Source organism: Equus asinus, chromosome 24 (assembly GCF_041296235.1).
Source record: "Equus asinus isolate D_3611 breed Donkey chromosome 24, EquAss-T2T_v2, whole genome shotgun sequence".
In the NCBI taxonomy this organism is placed as follows: domain Eukaryota; kingdom Metazoa; phylum Chordata; class Mammalia; order Perissodactyla; family Equidae; genus Equus; species Equus asinus.
In genome coordinates, this window is record NC_091813.1 from 67,812,948 (window position 1) to 67,834,641 (window position 21,694).

The following is a 21,694-nucleotide window of genomic DNA, read 5'->3' on the forward strand; positions in this document are numbered from 1 at the left end:
AGAGGGCTTCGCAAGGTGTGTGCCAGCTCCACACCTCTTGTGGCTGCATGCCCACCCTCTGCCCCCACCTCTGGTCCCTGCAGCACAGCTGTAGTCCTGGGGGGCAGAAGCGGCAGCCACCATAGAGACCCCCCTGCAGGTGTCCAGGGTGGTAGTCGCGCCTCTGGCAGATCAGCCCCCAGAGTGGAAGGCCCAGGGCTCTTCCCAAACGAGGCTGGGGTCAAGCACCTTGAGTAGCTTTTTTTCCTTTTTCTCAAAACATTTTAACTGGGCTGCAGTCAGATCGAGAAGAGAACTGAATGGGGAAATCAGTCAGGAAGGGTGATCTGTGGTGTGGAGCCTTTGGGGATGAACTCCATCACCTGTGCCGGGATAAGACAGGCGTCAGGGAATGCCGGGGCCAGGGCCGGCTGGAAAAATGCTCACTACTGAGATAACACCCTCCAGGCAGGGGGATGTCTTCACTCTTAGTTCTTTTTAATGGCTTTTCACTGGTCTTGTACCCAGTCACCTGTTTGGGTACCACACCTGTATGTACCTAGACAGGTGCTCCTGATTCCCATCCTGAGCTGAGCAAACAGCCAGCGGTCTGCGCAGTCATCTCTCCCCAAGGCTGAGCTGGAACATGAACAGCAAGCTGCCCGTGTCACTGGTCTGACAGCTTACCGGCAGCACAAGGACTTCAATTTTACAGTTAGAGTTAGATACAAATCACCTTCAAGGGAGACAACGCAGACAGAGGCCCCGAGGCAGCACTTCCCAGTGGCAGCCACTAGCCACATTCGGCTATCTGAATTTAGATCTAAGTTAATTAAATGTAAATAAAATTAAAAAGGAAATTCAGTCTCACAAAACATATTTCAGGTGCCGAATAGTGGCTGTTTGAATTTAGATCTAAATTAGTTAAACTTAAATAAAATTAAAAAGAAAGTAAGAAAACATTTCCATTTACAACAGCATCAAAAGAATAAAACACTTAGGCATAAACTTAACCAAGGAGGTAGAAGTCTTGTACAAGGAAAACTAGAAGACATTGCTGAAAGAAATTAAGACACATAAATGGGAAGACATCCTGTGTTCACGGATTGGAAGCCTTATTATTGTTAAGATGTCAATACTATCCAAAGCAATCCACAGATGCTATGCAATCCCTATCAAAATGCAATGCCATTTTTCACAGAAATAGAAAAATCCATCTTAAATTCATGTGGAACCTCAAGGGACCCTGAACAGCTAAAACCATCTTGAAAAAGAACAGAGTTGGAAGTCTCACACTTTCTGGTTTCAAAATATATTAGAAAGTTACAGTAATCAAAACAGTGTGTCACTGGCAGAAAGACAGACATAGAGACCAATGGAACAGAACAGAGAGTCCAGAAATAAACCCTCACATATACAGTTAAAGGATCCTTGACAAGGGCACCAAGACCACTCAATGGGGAAAAGACAGTCTCTTCAACAAATGTTGCTGGGAAAACTGGATATCCACACGTAAAAGAAGGAAGCTGGACCCTTACATTACACCACATACAAAAATTAACTCAAAATGGATTAAAGATCTAAATGTCAAACTTAAAACTATAAAATTCCTAGAAGAAAACATAGGGGAGCTTCATGCCATTGGATCTGGCAGTCATTTCTTGGAATGACACCAAAAGGCAACAAAAGCAAAAAGAGACAAATGGGATTACATCAAACTTAAAAACTCCTGTATCAAAGGACACAATCAACAGAGTAAGAAGGTAGCCTGTGGAATGCAGAAAACATTTGCAAATCATATCTGCTAAGGGGTTAAGATCCAGAGTATATGAATAATTCCTAGAACTCCACAAGAAGAATTAAAGTTGAAGATTAAAAAAGTAAAATTAAAGATTAAGATTAAAAAATGGGCAAAGGAGCTGAATAGATATTTTCCAAAGATGATATACAAATAGCCAACAAGCATATAAAAAGATGCGCAACATCACTGATCATTAGAGAAATGCAAATTGAAAGCCCAATGAGGTATCGCTTCGCATGCATTAAGATGGCTACTATAAAAAAAACAAACCAAACCAAACCCCAAAATAAAAAGTGTTGGCGAAGGTGTGGGGAAACTGGAATGCTTGTGCACTGTCGGTGGAAGTGTAAGTAAAATGGTGCAGTTGCTATGGAAAACAGCATGGCAGTTCCTCAAAAAATTAAAAATAGAATTACCATACGACCCAGCAATCCCACTTCTGGGTACAAAACAACGGAAAGTAGGATCTCAGAGATATTTGCACACCCACGTGCACAGCACAACTATTCACAAGAGCCAGGAGGCAGAAGCAACTCAAGCATCCATCAACAGATGAACAGATTAATAAACGTGTGTACACACACAGATGCACGTGTGCAAATAAATACATCCACATACATACATATGTGCATACAATGGAATATTACTAGCCTTCTTAAAAAGAACAGAAATCCTGTCACATTCTACAACATGGACGGGCCTTGACGACTTTCTGCTAAGTGAAATAAGCCAGTCATAAAAGACACACACTGTCAGATTCCATTTACATGAGGCATCTAAAGTAGTCAAATCCACCAAAACAGAAAGAGAAATGGTGGTCGCCAAGGTCTGGGGAGAAGGAAACAGGGAGCTGTTTAATGGGTATAGTTCCAGTTTTGCAAGATTTAAAAAGTTCTGGAGATTGGCTGTATAACAGTGTGAACACAATTAATGCTACTGAACTATATACTTAAAAATGGCTAAGATGGGAAATTTTGTTATATGTTTTTTGCTATAATTAAACATTTTTAAAAACAGAGGTAAAACTTGGTCTGTTGGCCTCACTGGCCACCATTCGAGTGCTCAGCAGCCACATGTGGCTGGTACTCGGCTGGAGTCCATGGTGCCATTCTGGGGTACACATGACTTGTAGAGTCATTTTCTGGCAATAGGTATTTACCTAAATTTTTGGTTGTAAAGAGGAGAAAAGAAGGCCCATAGATCAAATACAGAAAAGGAAGGCATTAAAAAAATAAAACGTGGGAAAGTGGAGACTGGATCATGTGATGAGAACCTCAGTGAATAGGTTGGCCAAGGGTGAGCTCTCCTCCTCTCCTCTTGGAGTGTTAATTTTTGTTTTCATCCACAACAAGATATTTCTCCTTCGGTAACGCTTTCCCCTGCCCAATAAGTGCCCAACCTTTGGGGCCAAAGCTGTTCTGCTTAACTGCTGCTTTCTGTCCACGGCTGGGATCTCTGAAGCAGCAACATGCGAGTGAGGGACACCTTCCCGACACCCCAGGGCAGCTCCCCGTTTGGTTGAAGGGCTGGGGGTCTGACTCAAGCAGGAATTACACGCTGACTCCCTAACGCCTGACGGGCTTGAAAAACTGCCCGCAGGCAAAGCCATCACGCTCTCACAACCCTGGAATTATCCTAAAATGCCTAAGCAAAACCCTTTTAAGGGCCCATCAGCTTTATAAATCTGAACTGCTCTGGGAAGTTAAGATCTAAAAAAACTGTTCCAACCTTTCATTAACTCGGTCATGCTGTTACCATGGGAGAGAGACAAGACCTTCTGGTTGACTGGCGAGTCCTTTCAGACTGAAGTATGGTGTCTGAAGACCACAGAACAAGGTCCATATCTTTCATCGGATACCAAACATGCACAGTTTAAATCAAAGAAGAAGAGAGATTCCTGGAGACACACAAGTTACATCAGTGCCTTTACGGCACAGTGGAAATTAACCCCAGCTCAGCCTCCTTCCAGGAATAACCAGGATGTGTATTATATTCTTTACTTGTAAAATCTGAGTTTGTAGCACAGCCTATTGGCTTTTCAAGAATTAGTTACTTAGCAAATAACTAGTGTTTTCAAGATACTTTGTCACCATATCTTAAGATCTGGGCCCTGACAGGGACTAGCTAAGCAGATAAAAATTCTTTATATTGCTTTCAGTGAACACTGGTTAGAGGTCTGCCAGCTTCTGGATCTGGCTGGAATGAAATGCAGAGGCAGCAGCCCAGGCCTCACAGGTTTCCTTACTTTCAAAAACAGAAGTATGCTGGCAGCACACTTATTTGTATTGATGAAGACAAATACAATTCCATGCATGTTTACACATTTGAACAGAGAACAATTTCATCTTCAAATTCTTAGGGGGAACAAAATCCCCAAGTGGAGAGGGAGCGTGAGGACGTGACCACCCAGCCAGCCAGATCCCAGATGGGTGGATGGATGGGACGGTGGAGGTCGCCACCCCTGGTCTTCCTGACACCCACAGTGGGCCTTGGGGTGGCATCTGCTCCGCACAGAAAGTGTGCAGAGCGCCCAGCGGCTCCCAACACTACTCACCACTGTGCCATGGACAGTCCTCCTCCGCGCAGAGCCCTCGGGCGGCGTTACAAAGAATTTTGGTCGCTCCATCGGATTTCTAGAGTGTGCAGCTTTGTAGGGCATGATGTTGATGGGGCTGCAAGATGCTGAACGAGGACAAATGGGGATAACTAGGGTGCAGGGGGCTGCTTTACACACAAGGGTGCCAGAGGAGCAGCAGAAGGAAGGGCAAGAGCAGGTTCGGGACAAGGAGCAAAGCAGAGACAGAGAGAAAAGCAGGGAGAAGGTGTCATTACCCAGAGGCGTCCAGAACCATCACCCTCAACTGTCCTCACAGCCCTGCCAGTTTACAGTGTCCAAAAGGAAGGCATGTCCAGACGAAAAATCTGGAATATATAAGCTATCTGGCTACTTAAACACGGATTAAAGATACAGATGTAATCTAATGACGATGGAAAGCAATGGCCTTCTATTCCTATAAATTGATGGTTCTGGTAAAACGCTACATTAGCGATAATTTTTGTCTATGACTGGTTTATAATCAGCTTTTTCCTAATTAGCTTTAAGATGGAACAAAAGGCATAAAGACAGGAAGCGAGCAAGCAGGCAAGCAAGATTCCCTACAGCTGCCGCAGGAGTCGAGCCAGCAGCCAGCAGGGACAAGCAGCCGCATCTTTAAAACGTGCAATGACCAAGTCTCCACAGGTGTTAAGACTTGTTACAAGGACAACCAATAATTTCCAGAAAAAAAATCCTGTAAATGTTTTATCTATTTAAAGGCAAATCAAATGCCTGCTCTGGGTCTTCCCAGAAGCCACGGCATTTGACGGTTCACAAGCAGCAGCAGGAGAGGACACGGGGACAGACGAGATGTGAGCGTTTTAGACGGTGAATAGAACATAAATAGGTTAGAACCACCAAAAATAAGGTCAAATCATGAATAGCTTTTACAGGTTTTCTCAAGATGGAATATTTTCTGAAAAACCACGTACAGTTTCTGATAATTTGACTTCAAAGAAACACTGTCATTAGCCAAGTGATTCTGAGTGACAATGGGTTTAAAGAAATTCTGACAAGGATGCATAGGTGTCTCAAGTGTGGGCACTAAGGAGCCAAGGTCCAATTTCAGATCTCATCCAGAAATTTTGTTTTCCAGCAAAAAATACAACAATTAAACATGACTACTGAGGAGAATATGTCTTTGCACCATGTTATAAAGTGACTCCACCCAACTCTAGCCATCGTACAATCCTTCAAAGGGAGGATTTTGTGTCGACTGAATACGATAGTATTAATAAATTAAAAACTCAAAAGTTCACAAGACAAATTTGGGGTAATCCTAATTTCAGAATCGTAGAGCTCAAAGAACATCTGTGATTTTGGTTTAATCTACAGACAGTCGATCAGACTGCCTCTTCCTTCGTGTGCTCTCTTTCATCCAGTGCGGTACCCTCTGGTCACCACTGATGGTCCGGGTGGTGAAGGGACTGGAGGCTGCATTTCCTTTTCATTTCAAAACAGAATCTGTTTCTTCAGGATAAGCTACCTTCGCATCCCCTCAGTTCTCCTTAGCAGAACGTGCGTCTTACTTGCGAATGGACATGAAGCTCTGCTTCCGACCCTGAAGGTGAAGGCAGGTCCTTGGTGCTGCGATCACAGGGCAACTACTTGAAAGTAACCCCTCCTGAAGTGCCACACAGAGCCTTTGCATCCCCCAGACAGGGAGAGAGGTCAGTAATGCGAAACCCTGCCAAGCCAATCGAACGCACTTCAAGAGTAACATCCTGGCCCGGTCGCCTCTGTGGGGCCCTGGGCACAGCCGGAGGCCATTCCCAAGGATCGAGAAACCCGGGACAAGAGCCCTGCTCCAACACTGAAAAAGGAATGCAGCACAGAAATATGACTTCTTTTTCCTCTGGTGGAGAGTAATAATTTCAGGGGTGTCTGTGATTACTGCCTGAGACCACCCTGGATGTAGCCAATCTCATCAGGCCTCTAGTCCATTCCTTATCACAGCGTGAGGTGATGCTAAGCAAAGGATGACAAGATCCTTAAACCTTCCAGTGCAGTCTATACAGAAACCCTCAAGTTTCATTGCTCAAGAAACATCGTCTGGCTGAAATACACACTGTAAATTCCCTCTAAGGGAATACATTTCATGAATTCACTGTTGTTCTGAACAGTAACTACTGACAAACCGGAAATCTTTAAATCAATTATTCTAATAATCTAGCCCTCCTGAAGGGACAGGAAGAGCAATACATATATATTCTTTTCCTCAGAGTGCCCTCTGTATCCCCAAGGCAGTTTTACTGAACATGAAAATTCTCTTTGGAATGTCTCTGAGGAAGTCTTGCAGTGTCTGTATTCCCTTCTCCTCTTGGTAGCCGGTGTGTGTTAATTTAACTCACTCGCAATCTTCCCTGTGAAATAACGGTGCAAAGATGATGCAGTTCTAGTGGCTGGAGTGCAGCACAGAGAAGAATTACATAGTAAAATAATAATAATCTTAATAACATTTGTTGAGTGACTCTATGTGCAAGTAGCATTCTAAGCATTTTACACATACGAACTCATTTAATCCTGAGCTCTAATAATCACACGTATTTTAAGTGAATTTTAATAAGCGGGCGTGGAAAAGCCAACCAAAAGCAGTGGCCCCAACGAGAGGGTCAGACTGATTTCCAATTTCCAATGGCTCTTTTCACTTGCTTGGGGAGTCTGCAGCCACCGAACACCCTAGGGGTCAGGAGGGCTGCTCTCATCTGCTGCTGGCACCCCGGCTCTCGACGAGGTCATCCTCTTGCCAAGGGCACTTGCACATAAAATGAACTCAACGCGGGGCTTGCCCTGTGGCGTAGTGGTTGAGTTTGGTGCCCTCCACTTCTGCAGCCCGGGTTTGCAAGTTCAAATCCTGGATGCAGACCTACACCACTGGTGCGCCACGCTGTGGAGGCGTCCCGCATACGAAATACAGGAAGACCGACACAGATGTTGGCTCAGGGCTAATTTTCCTCAGCAAAAAACAAACAAACAAAAAACAAAACAGAACTCAAGGGACAACACTAAAATGGGAAGACAAGGGAAAATCCTCAAGGAGAGCAGGTGGGAAATGAAAGTGATGGAAAGGGTTTTTGACAGGATACACGTACGAGACGTTTACATATATAATTTCAAATGGAAATGTTTAAAAAACAACAGTTTTGGTTCATCAAACATAAGCTGTATTGATGCAATGACCTAAGGAAGGTATTAATAAAACAGGCAACTCAGGGGCCGGCCGTGCATTGCTCCACGCTCAAATCAACACGGAAACGTGCCGATCTGCCGAAAGGAGGATGGAGAAGTTGCAACGCAAAAAGTGAGTCAGCAGGTAAAAAGCACCTTGACTGAGCACAACAGTGAAGAAGGATGACGGAAGACGGGCCGGGAGAACGGGTGGAAAATGGGGAGAAGGTGCTGGAGAGACTACAGGGAGGGCAAGAGGACAAGAGTTAGTGATGACAGGAACAGCAGAGGGACACTGCTTTTAGCCGTGAGGCCGCGCTTTAGGACAAAACAACACACAATGTGGAGATTAGAAGCACAGTTTCCACAAGCTGTTCAGAGCCTGTGACACAGGAGCGAGAAGCAGTTCTAAAGGTTCTTCAATTAGCTGGATGTAAAGAAAGCTTTCACAACTTGCATAAAGTATGACATTCACAGGCTTAAGAAATAAACTATCTTGAGAGGAGCTGTACGTCTTCCTCCAGGAAAATCTCAGATGCAATGTGACAGCTGATGGGAGAGGCAGTCAGAGAACACACAGAACACGGAGGCCCAGCTAGCTGCAGGCACACGTGTACACGGAGCAGCTCGAGGGTGCCGAGGACGGAGGGGTACAGGAGCAGGTTTAACATCTGCCCGCCTGTCCTCTAAGGGGCCCTGCTGTGAGTCAGTAGTTGGCACAGCAGCCGGTTTCCGGGGCAGGTGGTGGGGACGCCTCCAGAGGACTGTGAGAACCAGGGCTGATACTAGCGCACTGGGCACCACAGAGGGAGGACATCACAGAGCCACCAAGAACCACTCCCTGCAAAGAGGCTCACGAGCATGAAGAGCTTGCAGAGGACACGTGATGGAGAGGCTACGCCACTTCTAAGTGCCAAAGATGAGCGCTAGTGGCTGGGGCACGGGCGTCCCAGCTGTGCCCAGAGATGTCTGGGAGACTCCAAATCAACTCAGCGCGTGAGGGGGAGCGCCAAAAGCCGAATGTGCATCCTTCCTCCCAGCTGGAGAAAGGCTCCCAACTAACTTCTCATTAAATTAATTGGCTCATTCAGCACATGTTTTGCCTTTCAAAAAAGTAGAGGAGTTACAACTAATTATGATAACCAGCACTTGGCACATTTTACGTATTTTTAACGTATGTAACAAATAAGAACACTATAATTAGCCTTCACACAACTCTCAAGAGTTTTGGAAGGGCACATTTACTCCTCGATTACATATAAAAGGCTGACACAGGGCGGCTAAGTAGCCAGTGTGCGGCCACTTTATGAAACTCCAGGCGTAAGTGGGCTCCTGCTTTGATTTCATTCCCAAGTCTGCACGTTGGTATCAAATATTAACTTATGTCTACCTGTGACCACCTGTTCAGACGCAGGAGAAGAAGAGCAGGTAAGGATAGGTATTTCTGGTCATGTAAGGCACAGATGGAAGCATCTGAAGCCACCTGACCTCAGGCGGGACATCCTCTGTCTGCCTGCATCTCGTCCCAGCAAGATGCTAAGATGGACGCGAAGGGGAAGCAGTGCCAGGGGCATGGAACCAGTGCCGACAGGGTATCCCCAAAGCCTTTCCACCCAGAGAAGAGAAGCACACGGGAAGATGGAGACGAGACAGAGGAACACTGGCGGCGCAGACATGCTTCCCAGGCTTCACCTCGCCAGGAAGCGCGCCTCGGTGGTTTTACCTGCGTCTCCAGACAAGGCAGCTGTGCTTTTACTTCTGGCCAGGAACGAGTGGGTGGGCGTCAGCAGTCTGCTAACAACGCTGCTCTCCCATGGGCTGAGCTGCAGGCGGCGAGCTAAATGTCACCACATAAGCGAGATGTTAGAAGTATTCTCTCCAGGGGCCAGAGGGCACAGCACATCCCACCTATCGCTTCCCAGGCCTGGCCTTTGAGCCCAGGCTCTCCAGGGAGGACAGCTGGCGAGCGTCAGGGCGACAGGAACCCGCCCAGAGGAGCAGCTCTCCACAACGGGAACTTTCTTCAAGACGTTTAGTTTGTGGCAGGCTCTGATCACAGTTTTATGCACTCAGATTTTGCTAACCACCTTCCTCCAGGAGTCAACACGTAACAAAACAGAAGTATCATTTCAACTACAGGGTGGGACGTGTAGCTGGCTCCAGTCGTACCTGCTGCCCTCCCAGGATGGGCAGGGGCCTGAGGGCACACGCGTCAGCCAGAGGGCCTCCTAGGTGCCCCCAGTAACCAACTCCAACAGAGGCTGTGGCAGGTGAGTGCAAGACTAGATGCACATACAAATACAGATAGACAGGGTCTCCATTCAATTTTGATAGATCTCCCTGAACTGCTACTTGGGCCACTGGGTGAAATCAGATACAATAAAGTGAAAGAGGACTCATGCAATGTACTGCATGGATTTCCTTTTGACTTTTCCACTCAGCAAGCCAGGCTCTTTCAGGTCCCTGTTTGGCAACAAAATAAAAATTTTGGCGGAGGATAAGGGTCAAGCTAAACAAGATAAAATTAAGCAGAAAAGCCAAAATTCAGTATAAACATGATATTGGGTGGGTGTGTGAAGAATCTAGAAAATGAATTTAAAGTAATACAATGACATATGGTCCCAAATTATACTGGGGCTTGGCAAGACTGGTGTTAGGAAATACATGCCAATTATACATTACTTTGCCTATACTGTTAGCTTCCAGTGATGGCCCATGAAAATAAAGAAGGTACTTTGCAAAAATACCGGGAAAGGAGCTTGCAAAATCCTACAAATATCAGTAAAGTGATCGTATACTATCTCTAGTTTAGAACACGCTCACAAATCACTTATAAAAGTCTTTAAACTTGTCCAAACCTGGCAAGGCCACATCTATTCTGCACCACAGACAGCCGGTGCGAGTCCCTTTGCCCCTGGAGCAACTGCTCTTATAACACCTTTATCTGTCGTATTTCAAAGGAATGACGTTCAAATTCTGGAAATTAGTTTCACTTAATAGAAGCCAACTAATGTTTAATGTTGTTATAGAACATACTTGCTCCTACTGTCTGGAAGGAAGTACCAGTCTCCAATGAGTACCTTAATTATCCGACTTTATTTTAAAAGAGTGGCTATTTTGATCAAGGCTCTGGCAAATTTAAGAATTAGTGAATTGTTCATTCGATTTTCTGTTTATTAGGAGAGTCTTCATGGTTAAATTAAACCTTTTCTGACATTATGACATGAATGAAGAGATTTGTTATAAAACTATTGTAATAGTCACACAGGTCACAGAGCACACAACGAGATACTATAAACCAGGGGATGGCAGAGAGAGATGTGTGTGCGTGAGAGAGAGAACAACAGAGCATAATGTAACCTAAATTAATTAGGATACATTCACAGAATAAAATCACTGGAGAAAAGTGATTAGGATTAACTGAAAACCTTCAGCAGATGAGAAAGGGAAGAAGAGATGAGTGCTTCCTTTTCTCGCATAAACTCTGACAGACGACTGGCTCAGAAGTGCAGAGAAGGTTTACCATTGAAAATGATGTCTTCCCCCCCGATTAAGAAGTTCAATTACTTTATTTCTGTGAGTCTTTTTAAGGCATCAAGCAAAGAATTTGCCCCAAATGAAGATCATTAGAAAGCCTCTTTGACCTGTGTTTAAAGCAAATCTGAAGAGATTTGTTTCACAGCTCTGACACTGTGAATGGTTTTGCTAGGAGAAACTTGTTTCCACTTCCACCACTTTCACAACTGTGCCCTGAGCAAGAGAGCGCTAGATCTCTCCCGAAGACGACCCTTTAGTAAAGGTCAGCACAGGACGGTTAGTTGTTATTATTATTTTTTCACGTAGAGGGGCCTGATTTTAAGATAAGCTCCTGAAGGAGGGGAGAATAATTCTCACAAAACAACTCTATAGTATTGATCTTATTTAAGTACTTAAAAATGAGGTACTGACAGTCCCCACAGCAGAGCACCTGGACCAGAGGCGGCACGCCCCACAGGTGTCTGCACCGCCACGCTCCTCCCTGAGCAGCAGGCACTGTTTCAGTTCCAGAGGACGCGTGCCATGCAGTAATCACGCAAGTGTTGCCAGATCCTCATTTTTCATTAGAAGTAGGAAAACTAAATGTTGTCAGAAGTCTTCCATTTTTTAAATGTTTAGCAATTAATTCAAATTAAAACAAGAACAAAAAGCCTGCTCAAGTCACAGAGAATACGTCTGTGGGCAGAATTCAGCTTGAGGCCTGCCAGGGTGTCCTCTGATCATGATTCTAGGAAAAAATGGAGGGACTAATTTTAAGCAAAGAGGAGGCAAATTCACTCTTACTTTTTTCAAACTCCCTTTTTTTCTTCCATGAGAAAAGAGCTGGTTAAGCAGGTAACTTAAGATAACAAGAAACACATTTTTAATGCAAAACTTTCCAGTGGCAATATTCTTTCTACTGCAACGATTACAGACATCTTTGGTAATCAGAGGTTTCCGTTAACTCAGGGCATCTCATCAGTCGATGTGACACTATATTCAGTGTGATAATCAGAACATTTTAAAACCGGCAGAGCACAGGCGCAGAGCTAAGGGACGCCGCTCACTGCTCCGGAGGCCAGGGAAGCGCAGCTTGTGGAGGTGGATGTCTACCAGGCGGTACGGAAACACTTCAGTATCTGTGATAACCAGTGAGCATCCCAGCTGAAGATCAGCTTGAGAGCATCAGCGTGTGGACAACAGCAGCTTCAGGGCCTGTGCTGAGAGCCGAGAAGGCTCCCACAGTCTAGCAACGGTGTGCACCCTCTGACTGAGGAGTCTGTAAAGCCTCTAATTTGATAAGTTGATAAGAATGTTGTCTCACTTGATTATAAAGGATAACTTTAACAAGTAGCAGAAAAGAAAATTAACTAAATTACCTAAATTTCTATATCAGAGAAGCTGAAATTCAGAAGAATTTCTGTTCTCACTAAAGGCCCGGTCCTCACTGTCCTGAGGGTTCCGTCTGACTTAAAAAACCTGCTTCTTGGACCATATGGCAGGCCCTGGTGGACACACTGTCCTTCCAGGCTGACCCTGCCTGTTAGACCCAGGAACCGGGTCACAGTTCTTTTGATAAGGGGGCGGAGAAGCAGAACTCCCAAATTTACTGCTCTTCCTCCTATCCTGCCGTCCAGCTTCGTACTGGATTTTCTAGGGCTGCACCATGGTTCGAGGGGCAGTCTCCTGGCCCCAGCTATGAACTGGTTGTTGAACTTCCCCTGACCCTTAAACTCACCCAAAGAAGAATGCACAGAGTAAGCGTTGATCTAAGGAAAGGGTTCCACGTGCACGAAGGTAAGCACAGAAGATGTGGTGTAGCAACAACATGGTTAGGGGCGGGGGTCTCTGTGCCAGGCCCTCTTCTCCAATAATCAGCCTGCAGGCTATAAAGTCAGGCCCTTCACCTCTGAAAGCTCTATCATCCCAAGGGGAGAGATGCGCCATCCAGCAAATTTTCCCAGTTCTAAGCTCCCAGGACTTAGTAATATCCTATGAGGCACCCCCATGCAGGACCTATCAGGCATCTTACTTCTAGCTGACACAGCACCCTCCTTCCCAGGAGCCTCGACAGGATATTGCCTGGTTCAGGGCCCATCTCCCCACTCCCAATCTTCCCCAATTTCAGGTTTGGGACTGTAGGAGGCAGCAAGTGAGGTTTAACTTAAAAGTGCTGTAAATCCCACTTGTGGTTTGTCCGAGACCCAGGTTCACGGACGTATGAAATTAGAGTGTTAAGCGGCCAATTCCAAAGAAAAGATGAACAGACAAGTGTAGGAAGAGCCTTCACGGGCTATGTTTTACGCTGTATTAAGGGAAGGGCTTGAAAATAGAGGCTATGAAAGGAATTTTAATTCATAATACTTTTCTTTAACATATAAAAAACCCCTAATTTGACTACATGTCTAATATCGATGAATGAGGCAAATTAGGTTAAAAAAAGGAATGATTTAGGTTAAAGGCAAGATAGGAAGTTGTTCAAACATTTAGTGCTTTAAGAGATTAGTTATAAAATAACATCAGCACACGTAATATTGTACATCACAAAAACACCATAAATATTATACAATACAAAATACACAAATACACAGAACATGTACACGTCACATTCTTTTTAAAGACTATAAACACTGAACTGTTCCCAGTTTCTTAGGAAAGCACTCAAAGTAACCACAATTTGTTACTTTTAAAGAGTATGTGTTTCTATATTGCACATAATTCTTTGGTTTTTTTATTTAAAATCATTTCAGTTATCTAAAACAGCTTATCTTAAAAGCTTGATTTTTCCTTCTATATAAGTATGCAAAATAAAACTTTTGTTTTATAAATAACTCGAGATTCACATACTATAAATCCACAGGATGAATAAAACTCAAAATTCAAATACAATGTTAATGGGAGAACTACGAGTTATTAAAATTTTTAGGAGACTTAGATGGTATTCTTGAAGTTAGGCCAAAGCCCTTAAGAGTAAATGAATGGACGCCAAAAACCAATCGCACACACAAGAAATGCAGTAAGAAAGGTCTGGTTAATGAGAAACACATTAGCAAAATGAAATCTACCAACATGAGTCATTTCAAAAGGTGTTTTGGAAGGCCAAAGCCTGGAAGTCCGGAGTGCAGACGGAAAGTCAAGGACAGTGTGACGGAAGTGAGATGGATGTTCGTGACAAAGACTGTCTGCATGCTGGTGGATAAGTGGGTGATGCTGGAGCTGTGAACGCATTTACTAAAGGTCGAGAGAAGCACCACTTTCATCCCCGCTAAACCACTCAGCCAAGTTCTAAAATGAGAACGTTCTTGTTGCAAGGAAAATGCTGCTCAGCCGTTTACTGCTTTTTTACTCTGAAGTTTTTTTCTTCCTATTTAAGAAACGTAGGGAAAGCAACTTCAGATGCTTATTTTTATCTGTAAACATCCAGAAAAAAAGCATTAGGTAAATAACAGAACACTTTGTTTTCCTTTTGACTGTACCTCTATCTGGAGAATTTAGCAAAGTTGCAGATGAAGAGGAGAGCCGCTTGCTAATGACGGGATCAACATGTTTCGAAAGATTCATGGTGGAAACTGATCGCCTGTCTGGATCTAAAACAAATGGAGATAATGCTAATTGACAGCCAGCATGCAGGATTGCCGCTTCCTACTTCACTGATGGAAGGAAAACTAGGACTGGATGCTTCCAGCTCTATTACTAGATCTTTCACAGCAGCACAGTTTTCTAAGTGGATATTTTACTGGTAACTTAAAGGCTAGAAATAAAATTCATTTTTCTTACATGGTAAAATAAAATTGAGCTCGCCAGTTTTCAGCCAGGAAATTCAAGCATATTGTTATTACACACAACAAACGGATGAAGACTAAAGGGCGGCAGCAGAGGGCAACTAAAGTCATGGAGACAGGCTGCGGAGCAAAGGGGACCACAGACGCGAAGCCATTCACAACATCCCAAAGTCGGAACCCTGGGCAATAACAGTGCTGGTAAAGCAGAATGAAACCCTCACACAAAAAGAACGCCAAGTCCTGTGCGCCTGCTGTGACCGTGGCTTAGAGGGTCATTTCACCCGGGCATTAAAGTTCATCACAGAAAAAAAGACTAAAAAGAAAGAAAGAAAAGGGAACTCTCCTGGTGTGGAAAGGATGGCCACCATAGCACTTCTCTTTCAAAGGTCTCCTAGTAAGCACATCTCTGAGCCTGTAACACGGAGTTGAGTGTGCTTTACAAACATAGCATCAGCCTACACGGCTGCCGACACAACTGACGGCAGCATAAGGAAAATCAGAATTCGTTCTTTAAGTTTATGAATAATATGACTGTTTGTCCCGCAGCTGAGTAATTTTAGCCTCATTCTTCAAGTCAGAAGAGAAATAGCCATATAAACGGCAAAAATCAGCTGTTACTTTGCTGTCTGCACAGTGGACCAAGCTGTAACCATGCTCATTAGCACAAGTCACGTGTCCTGAAAATAACTGCATGTCATAAGGCCTAAAAGTCTCACCACTACATTCATCTGGCAGGCAGGTAGATGTTCTGACCTATAAGAGCCAAAGTTGGAGGGGTTTTGCTGTATTCTGTTTTATCTTCTATTGTTAGCTTCTTCTAGAACTAAAAGCAACCCAAAATATTGCTTGTGGGAGAGGCTTCAAATCCCAGCTCCCTCTCGTCTGACTAACCTCGGTAGTAGAAACTGCACAGAGAACCTCACCCACAGAATAACCGTTTCTGGCCATATTACATGTACAGGGATGAACAAGTCTCCACCAACATTGGACATCCCCGTCTTCTCACTCACCTGTGTGGTCGAAGCAACTTAATTATTAAAGAAAACCCAAGACATCAGTTCTCTGACTCAAAATTTGCACTTAACTGATGGGCTCTTAGGGCAACCCTAACATAAAGAAAAGACTGAGGGCAGACTATCAAAAGGAACGTCTTAGTGATGAGACGTAAGGCTCCGGGCACAGGGACAGAAGCCACTCCCGGCGATTTCACAGTGGTACGTTTTCTGGTATCCCTTCATATGTCATGCGTTAGCTGGGGGACATCTGTCTACATGCAGGCCTGTCCCGGAAGTTAAAATGATGAAGGCATAATATGTATTTATTATATTAGTTAATATAGTAATTTTTAATCTTTTCTTTTTTTCACAGAACAAAACACAAATTCACAAGAGGATTCATGGAGAATTGGTTTAAAGGTATAAAGTTTTATGAACTAGCGCTAGTTGATGTGTGAGCAGTCAGACAATACACAGCTATAGTCTGGATTGAATCTAAATTCTAGGACGCACCTGTCAGTCGGCAGACACATCGCGAGCCAGGCGCTGTGTGAAGTACAGGTATCAGAACGAGTAAGGCCTGGTCACTGCTCTCAAGATCACAGCAGATCATTTTGACCTTTGAGAAGTCTGGCAAATTCCCATTATTTTCAAACTTCTCTGTTCTGGTACAGCAGCCATTTCCTCTAATTCACAGCCCTTATAAAAACGCCTTCATCTGACAGCTCAGCAACACAGCACTGGTTGCTCTGGCTCTGGGCAGCAGCAATAAAGTCAAGCATTAAACTCCGGGTGTGGGAGCAAGGACTACAGCTAAGCAATTTGTTCCCCCTCAAAATCATCTGAAAATCAGTAACAGAGTATACTTCTGCCATACATGTGAAAAACACGAAGCCAAGTAAAAAATAAGTGAGTGTATAAAAATATATCCCAGGACAGCTTTTCTACATGGGACAAATACGCAGAGCTATCCTGAGGATGAAACTTCACTCGTAAACGATCTTTATGATCACAGATTCGATATGGGCGCCACCACACACACTGGGTCGTGAAGAGCCAAGAAAAAGAGCTTTCAGTGTGGTTCACTGTCACAGGAAAGTAAGCTATGGTAATCCACTTTTAGACTTTTTAAAACAGAGGAGTTACAGAAGATACACTGGACGGTGGGAAGGAAAGAGAACAGGGCAAACAGACAGAAACCCACAGTTACTTAGATTAAAACTAAAAGTGGCAACAGCAGTGTTGATGGGGGAAAGAAAACCAAACTGGATGAACCTGGATCCCAAGTAATTGGTTAGCTAAGAAACATTGTTTTAAGGTTTTACCCAAAATGATCATTTCAAGAGAAAGCAAACATATGGAATTACTTTATTTCAACCCCTTTAAGTCACCTGAGTTTTATCATCACACTTAAGAAACACTGTGCTGTATCCAGATCTTGGTCTATGCAACGGGATCTGAAGCATGCACGTGACTATGGTGGTGGTTCCGCTACGATGCACTGGCCCTAGTCTGAGGTCTAGCTACGGGCAAGCAATCAGCAACCACAGGGACGTCAGTACCAGGTTTTCTAGTACCACCAAAAGTCGTGACGTGGTGGTCCAGGCCTGCTAAATCGAGAAGGGTGAATGACGACTCAACAAAACCACCTGGGGACAGAATGTAAGACAATGGTTTTTCAACGTAAATTAAAAAAAAAGTTTATTAGACTCACACAAATGAAAAAGAACTGACACACTCTATAAAACTCAAGGTGTACTGAACTTACAGTACAAAAATAAACCCTCTCCCTCCGTCCAAATTGCAGAACGATTATGTCCGCTAGGGAACACGGGAGCAGCTCAGACTGCTACCGCTTCTAGTTTGGAAGCCTGCACTGCCTCTCGCAGGGCAGCAGTGTTGCATACACTTGAGGGTCAGAGTATCAGCTCAGAGCATTGATTCTGATCAGCCAACAGTACTATGATTCCTCCAGAGCAAAAGATAAAGCTGGTTAACCTGTTCCATATTTCTGAAACCCTTATGCAGATGAATTATTTAAAATAATGCAGAGCTGAAACTAGCATGTTTACTTGGAAACATTGCATAGATTTGTCTCTTCAGGGAATTCTGTAACAAGCGAGAGAAGCAGCCTGTGTTAAGGGAGAGAACCTATCTTCTTACCTCCATCTCCCTCTCATCCTCACACACTAGAAGCAGCTGTGATTGCAGTTTAATCATTTCAGCAGGATTTCTGCTTTTCACACTTAGAGAAAAGGCACCTTGGCTGTGCAGGGAGGCAGCGCTGGTCTGAAAGCCGGCCCTGCCTGCTTACCTGCACTGTGGGCGCGGGGGCTCCCGTGGAGGGGGCCTCCCCATGACCACCGGTTATGCTTCTGTTTTGGCTTCTGGCTCCTTTCCATCGTGCGCCGTACGACAGCTTCATGGCGCTCCTTAAACAGAAGAGGCGAGCGAGGATTAGTCAGCCTGGCTGCTGGAGGCTTCCCCAGCTCAGGCAGAGTGGAGCGAGAGGTGCCACTGACACTGCAGCCTGCACCTCCACAGCCCACCTGAAGGGGAGAACAAGATCACCCTGGGAGGGTTACTGAAATCGCTGGGTCCCTGCACACACAGCCCTCAGTATATGGTAGGTGCTTAAAAAAATGACTTTTCTTATTTACTACTGGACTGCGATGCTTTCATCAATACATAAGCACAGCAGTGAGGTCTTAGCTTAAACAGATGCTAAATATGTGTGGTACCACATCTAAGAAAATGGAATTTGGAATCTGTGGATGTGGGTAATTCTGACCCCATGACAGTGAGTTGTATGACTTTGCGTAACTTACCCATTCCACGTTTACAAAAACTGATATATTAACACTTACTCAAGGGTTGAGTAAGGGTGAAATGAGACAACCTATGTGAAAACGTTTGTAAATGGTGAAGCCCTATGGAAACCCAATTACTTGGAGTGGTCCATATAGACAGATGGAACATAAAGAAGTTACAAATTAGACCACAGACGTGGACTTTTAAAGTCACTGTGGCGACAACAACAAGCACATGGTTCCCCGCCCGGCTTCCACGCCGATCTCCCCTCACGGGACCGTCTGCGCAGCGGCTTCCTCTGACACGGTCCTGCTGTGCGTCCGGCACGTGCGTGGACCGTCTCCCGGGCAGTGGGCTGCACTCCTGACTCGGCGAGCCTCCCCACCTCCCAGGGGGCGGCGTCCTCACCTTGTCCTCCTCCAGCCTCTGCCTCCGCTTCTCCTCCACCGCAGCCCTCCTGCGCTCCTCCTTCAGCCTCTGCTCCTCCAGCTTCTTCTTCCGCTCTTCCAGGTGCTTTTCGTAGTGCTGCCGGGCTCGCTCTTCTCTTTCCAGCCAGACGATTTCTCTCGCAGCTTCAGGAAGAAAAAGGAGGGGATTCAAACACAGGCAGGTTTGACACTGGAACGGTGCGGCTCGTGTAAATGGCCCTCATCGAACAAACGTGAGCCCGCTTGTTTTGTATTAACCAAGCACGGGCTTCGCTTTCCTCAGTTTTCAGGAAAAAGTACGCTGTTGATTTTTGGCCTAATGTAATATGCCCACAACGAGGCGGGAGCAGCAGTGAATTCTGCTCTTTGGGAACCCGCACAGCCCTCTAGTTGTCACATTCTTACTCCAGAATAATGCACATCACAGGCTCTGGTCTCCATTCTGATATGGATATAATGTCCTCAAAACCAACAGACCATCCGCCTCTGTCTTTTTAAGAAACGTGACATCCTCCAGATGGAAATGCTGCGGCTACATCTGTCCCGTGTCCCAGCATGGCACGGGCTCTCTGAAAGCATTAAGGATTTGGAGACAATCCCAAAGACTGATGGTGATAAAAGACGTGAAATGCCTCACAGGGCTATCATGGGGAGTCGCTAAGCGATGGGAGGGATCACGCACGTGGCCGATCTTGGTCTGCAGAGCTCACAGTCTAGTCATACAAGACTTAAAATTGAAAGCTCAGTGAAAAATGTCGTTCAGCGATGGAATGCTTTTCTTCTTCACATATACACATTCTTTCCTCATTTTAGGGGAAAATATACCCCACAAAACTAGCTTTTTAAATATGATGTTTCCCTCAGCCCTGATGACTAAACCATCTTTAACACGAGTTATTAATACTGTAGGTAAAAGTGTCCAAACGAAATTTAAAGCATAAACCTTGAGGACACTTCATGGCATATAAATTAAAACGTTACTTTTTAAGAGAAAAAGATAGAAATTCAGAACATTTCCGTTTCCTCTAAATGTTTAATATTAAAGATTCTGCATTTCTGCTACCATTACATCTTCCCAAAGCTGCTCATCTGAGGAGAGAAATCTACTGAAAGGGACCTGAGTTGATTCCACTTTTGTGGAAGGAGAAGGAAGAGGACAAACCCAAGGTGAGAGAACCAGGGACCAGCAGGCGAGGTCTGGGCTCTCTGGGCAGCTCTGCCGCCAATGGGGTGCCACCTTGGACACGTCCACTTGGATTTCAGGTTTCTCTTGACTAAGAAGTGAGGAAATTGATCTTCAAGGTTCCTTCCAATTTTGAAAGCCCATGGTTCTAAAGAAATTCTCAGGCCCAAGTCAGAAATTTTCTTTAAGAAAAATGCTCAGTAAATATTTAGTCAATGACTGAACAAAAAACACTATGAGAACACATGTTAGGGGCCGGCTCTGTGGCCGAGTGGTTAAGTTCGGGCGCTCCGCTGTGGCGGCCCAGGGTTCGGATCCTGGGCGTGGACATGGCACTGCTCGTCAGGCCATGTTGAGGCGGCATCCCACATCCCACAATTAGAAGGACGTGCAACTAAGATATACAACTGTGTACGGGGCGGGGGGGGGGGGGGGGCGGTTGGGGAGATAAAGCAGAAAAAAAAAGAAAAAGATTGGCAACAGTTGTTAGCCCAGGTGCCAATCTTTAAAAAAAAAGAGAGAAGAGAACACACGTTAGAAGTAACAGACGGAGAGGAGGATTCCGACACCTTTGAGGACGCACTTACAGTGGGTACACATCCGTATGTAATGCCTGTGCATTTTCCACGTGACACTGTCTCACTGGCAGGCTTTTAATGACGCTACACATTTTCATTCACTTACGAAGGTGGACTTACAGTGATAGATTCTGTCAAAGCCTAAACAACACGAAATATTAAAAGGCTGAACTGAAGGCCTTACTCTAACACGAGGCCTCTTCGTGCAGTCCAGCTTCACCTGTTACCAATGTGGAGCCTGTATCCTGTAGCACAGGAAACCTACAGTTCTGCATTTTGCTTTTTTCACCCAAAATATATCTTAGAGATCCTTCCATGTCAACACATGAAACACTAATCTAGCAATCTTCTCATGGCCATACAATGTTCCATGTCTCATACCTTACTGCATATAACCAGACACTCATCGGTGGGTTATCTAAATCACTTACAATATTTTATCAATTCAGACCCTGAGAGACATCACTGTGCTATCTTGAAACTGTGTGGATGTCTGAGCATCTCTGTGGCCTCTGTGTAGAAGCAGAATTACTGAACCAAGGGGAATATACATTTAAAGTTGTGATAGATATTGTCATACTATCTTCTGTGGCGGTCACAACAATTTATACTCCCACCAACAACAGATGAGAGTCAGAGGCAGAAAAAAGAACAGATTTATTCCCTGAAACCCGTGGATCTGCAGGATGATACGTCTATTTCTTAACTCTTAGCTTTCAAACCACGTAGTCTGACTTTTATACCCCAATTTGAGGAAAACTTCAGATTCTTTGAGGATGTTTATGAACACAATGTATTCCTTTCCTGTAAGAGACCTGCAAGCCAGAAAGACAAAATAAGAAGTACAGGTGCTTATG

At 44.6% G+C, this 21,694-nt stretch overlaps 1 protein-coding gene across 37 annotated transcripts in view; it reads right to left on the reverse strand.

Moving 5' to 3' along the window:
• MAP7 (microtubule associated protein 7) overlaps positions 1-21,694 on the reverse strand; it is a 149,222-nt gene that overhangs the window by 21,252 nt on the left and 106,276 nt on the right. For 9 of the 37 annotated variants that reach the window (XM_070496546.1, XM_070496551.1, XM_070496561.1 and 6 more), the window contains 5 exons: positions 19,057-19,220; positions 18,152-18,269; positions 14,537-14,647; positions 9,268-9,381; positions 4,335-4,462 (listed from right to left, as the gene is read on the reverse strand). In XM_070496546.1, the coding sequence (XP_070352647.1) occupies positions 4,335-4,462; positions 9,268-9,381; positions 14,537-14,647; positions 18,152-18,269; positions 19,057-19,220 (635 nt within the window). Of the gene's footprint in view, positions 1-4,334; positions 4,505-9,267; positions 9,382-14,536; positions 14,648-17,399; positions 17,487-18,151; positions 18,270-19,056; positions 19,221-21,694 lie in introns of all 37 variants that reach the window. The other 28 variants (XM_070496536.1, XM_070496543.1, XM_070496564.1 and 25 more) reach the window with 8 other exon arrangements.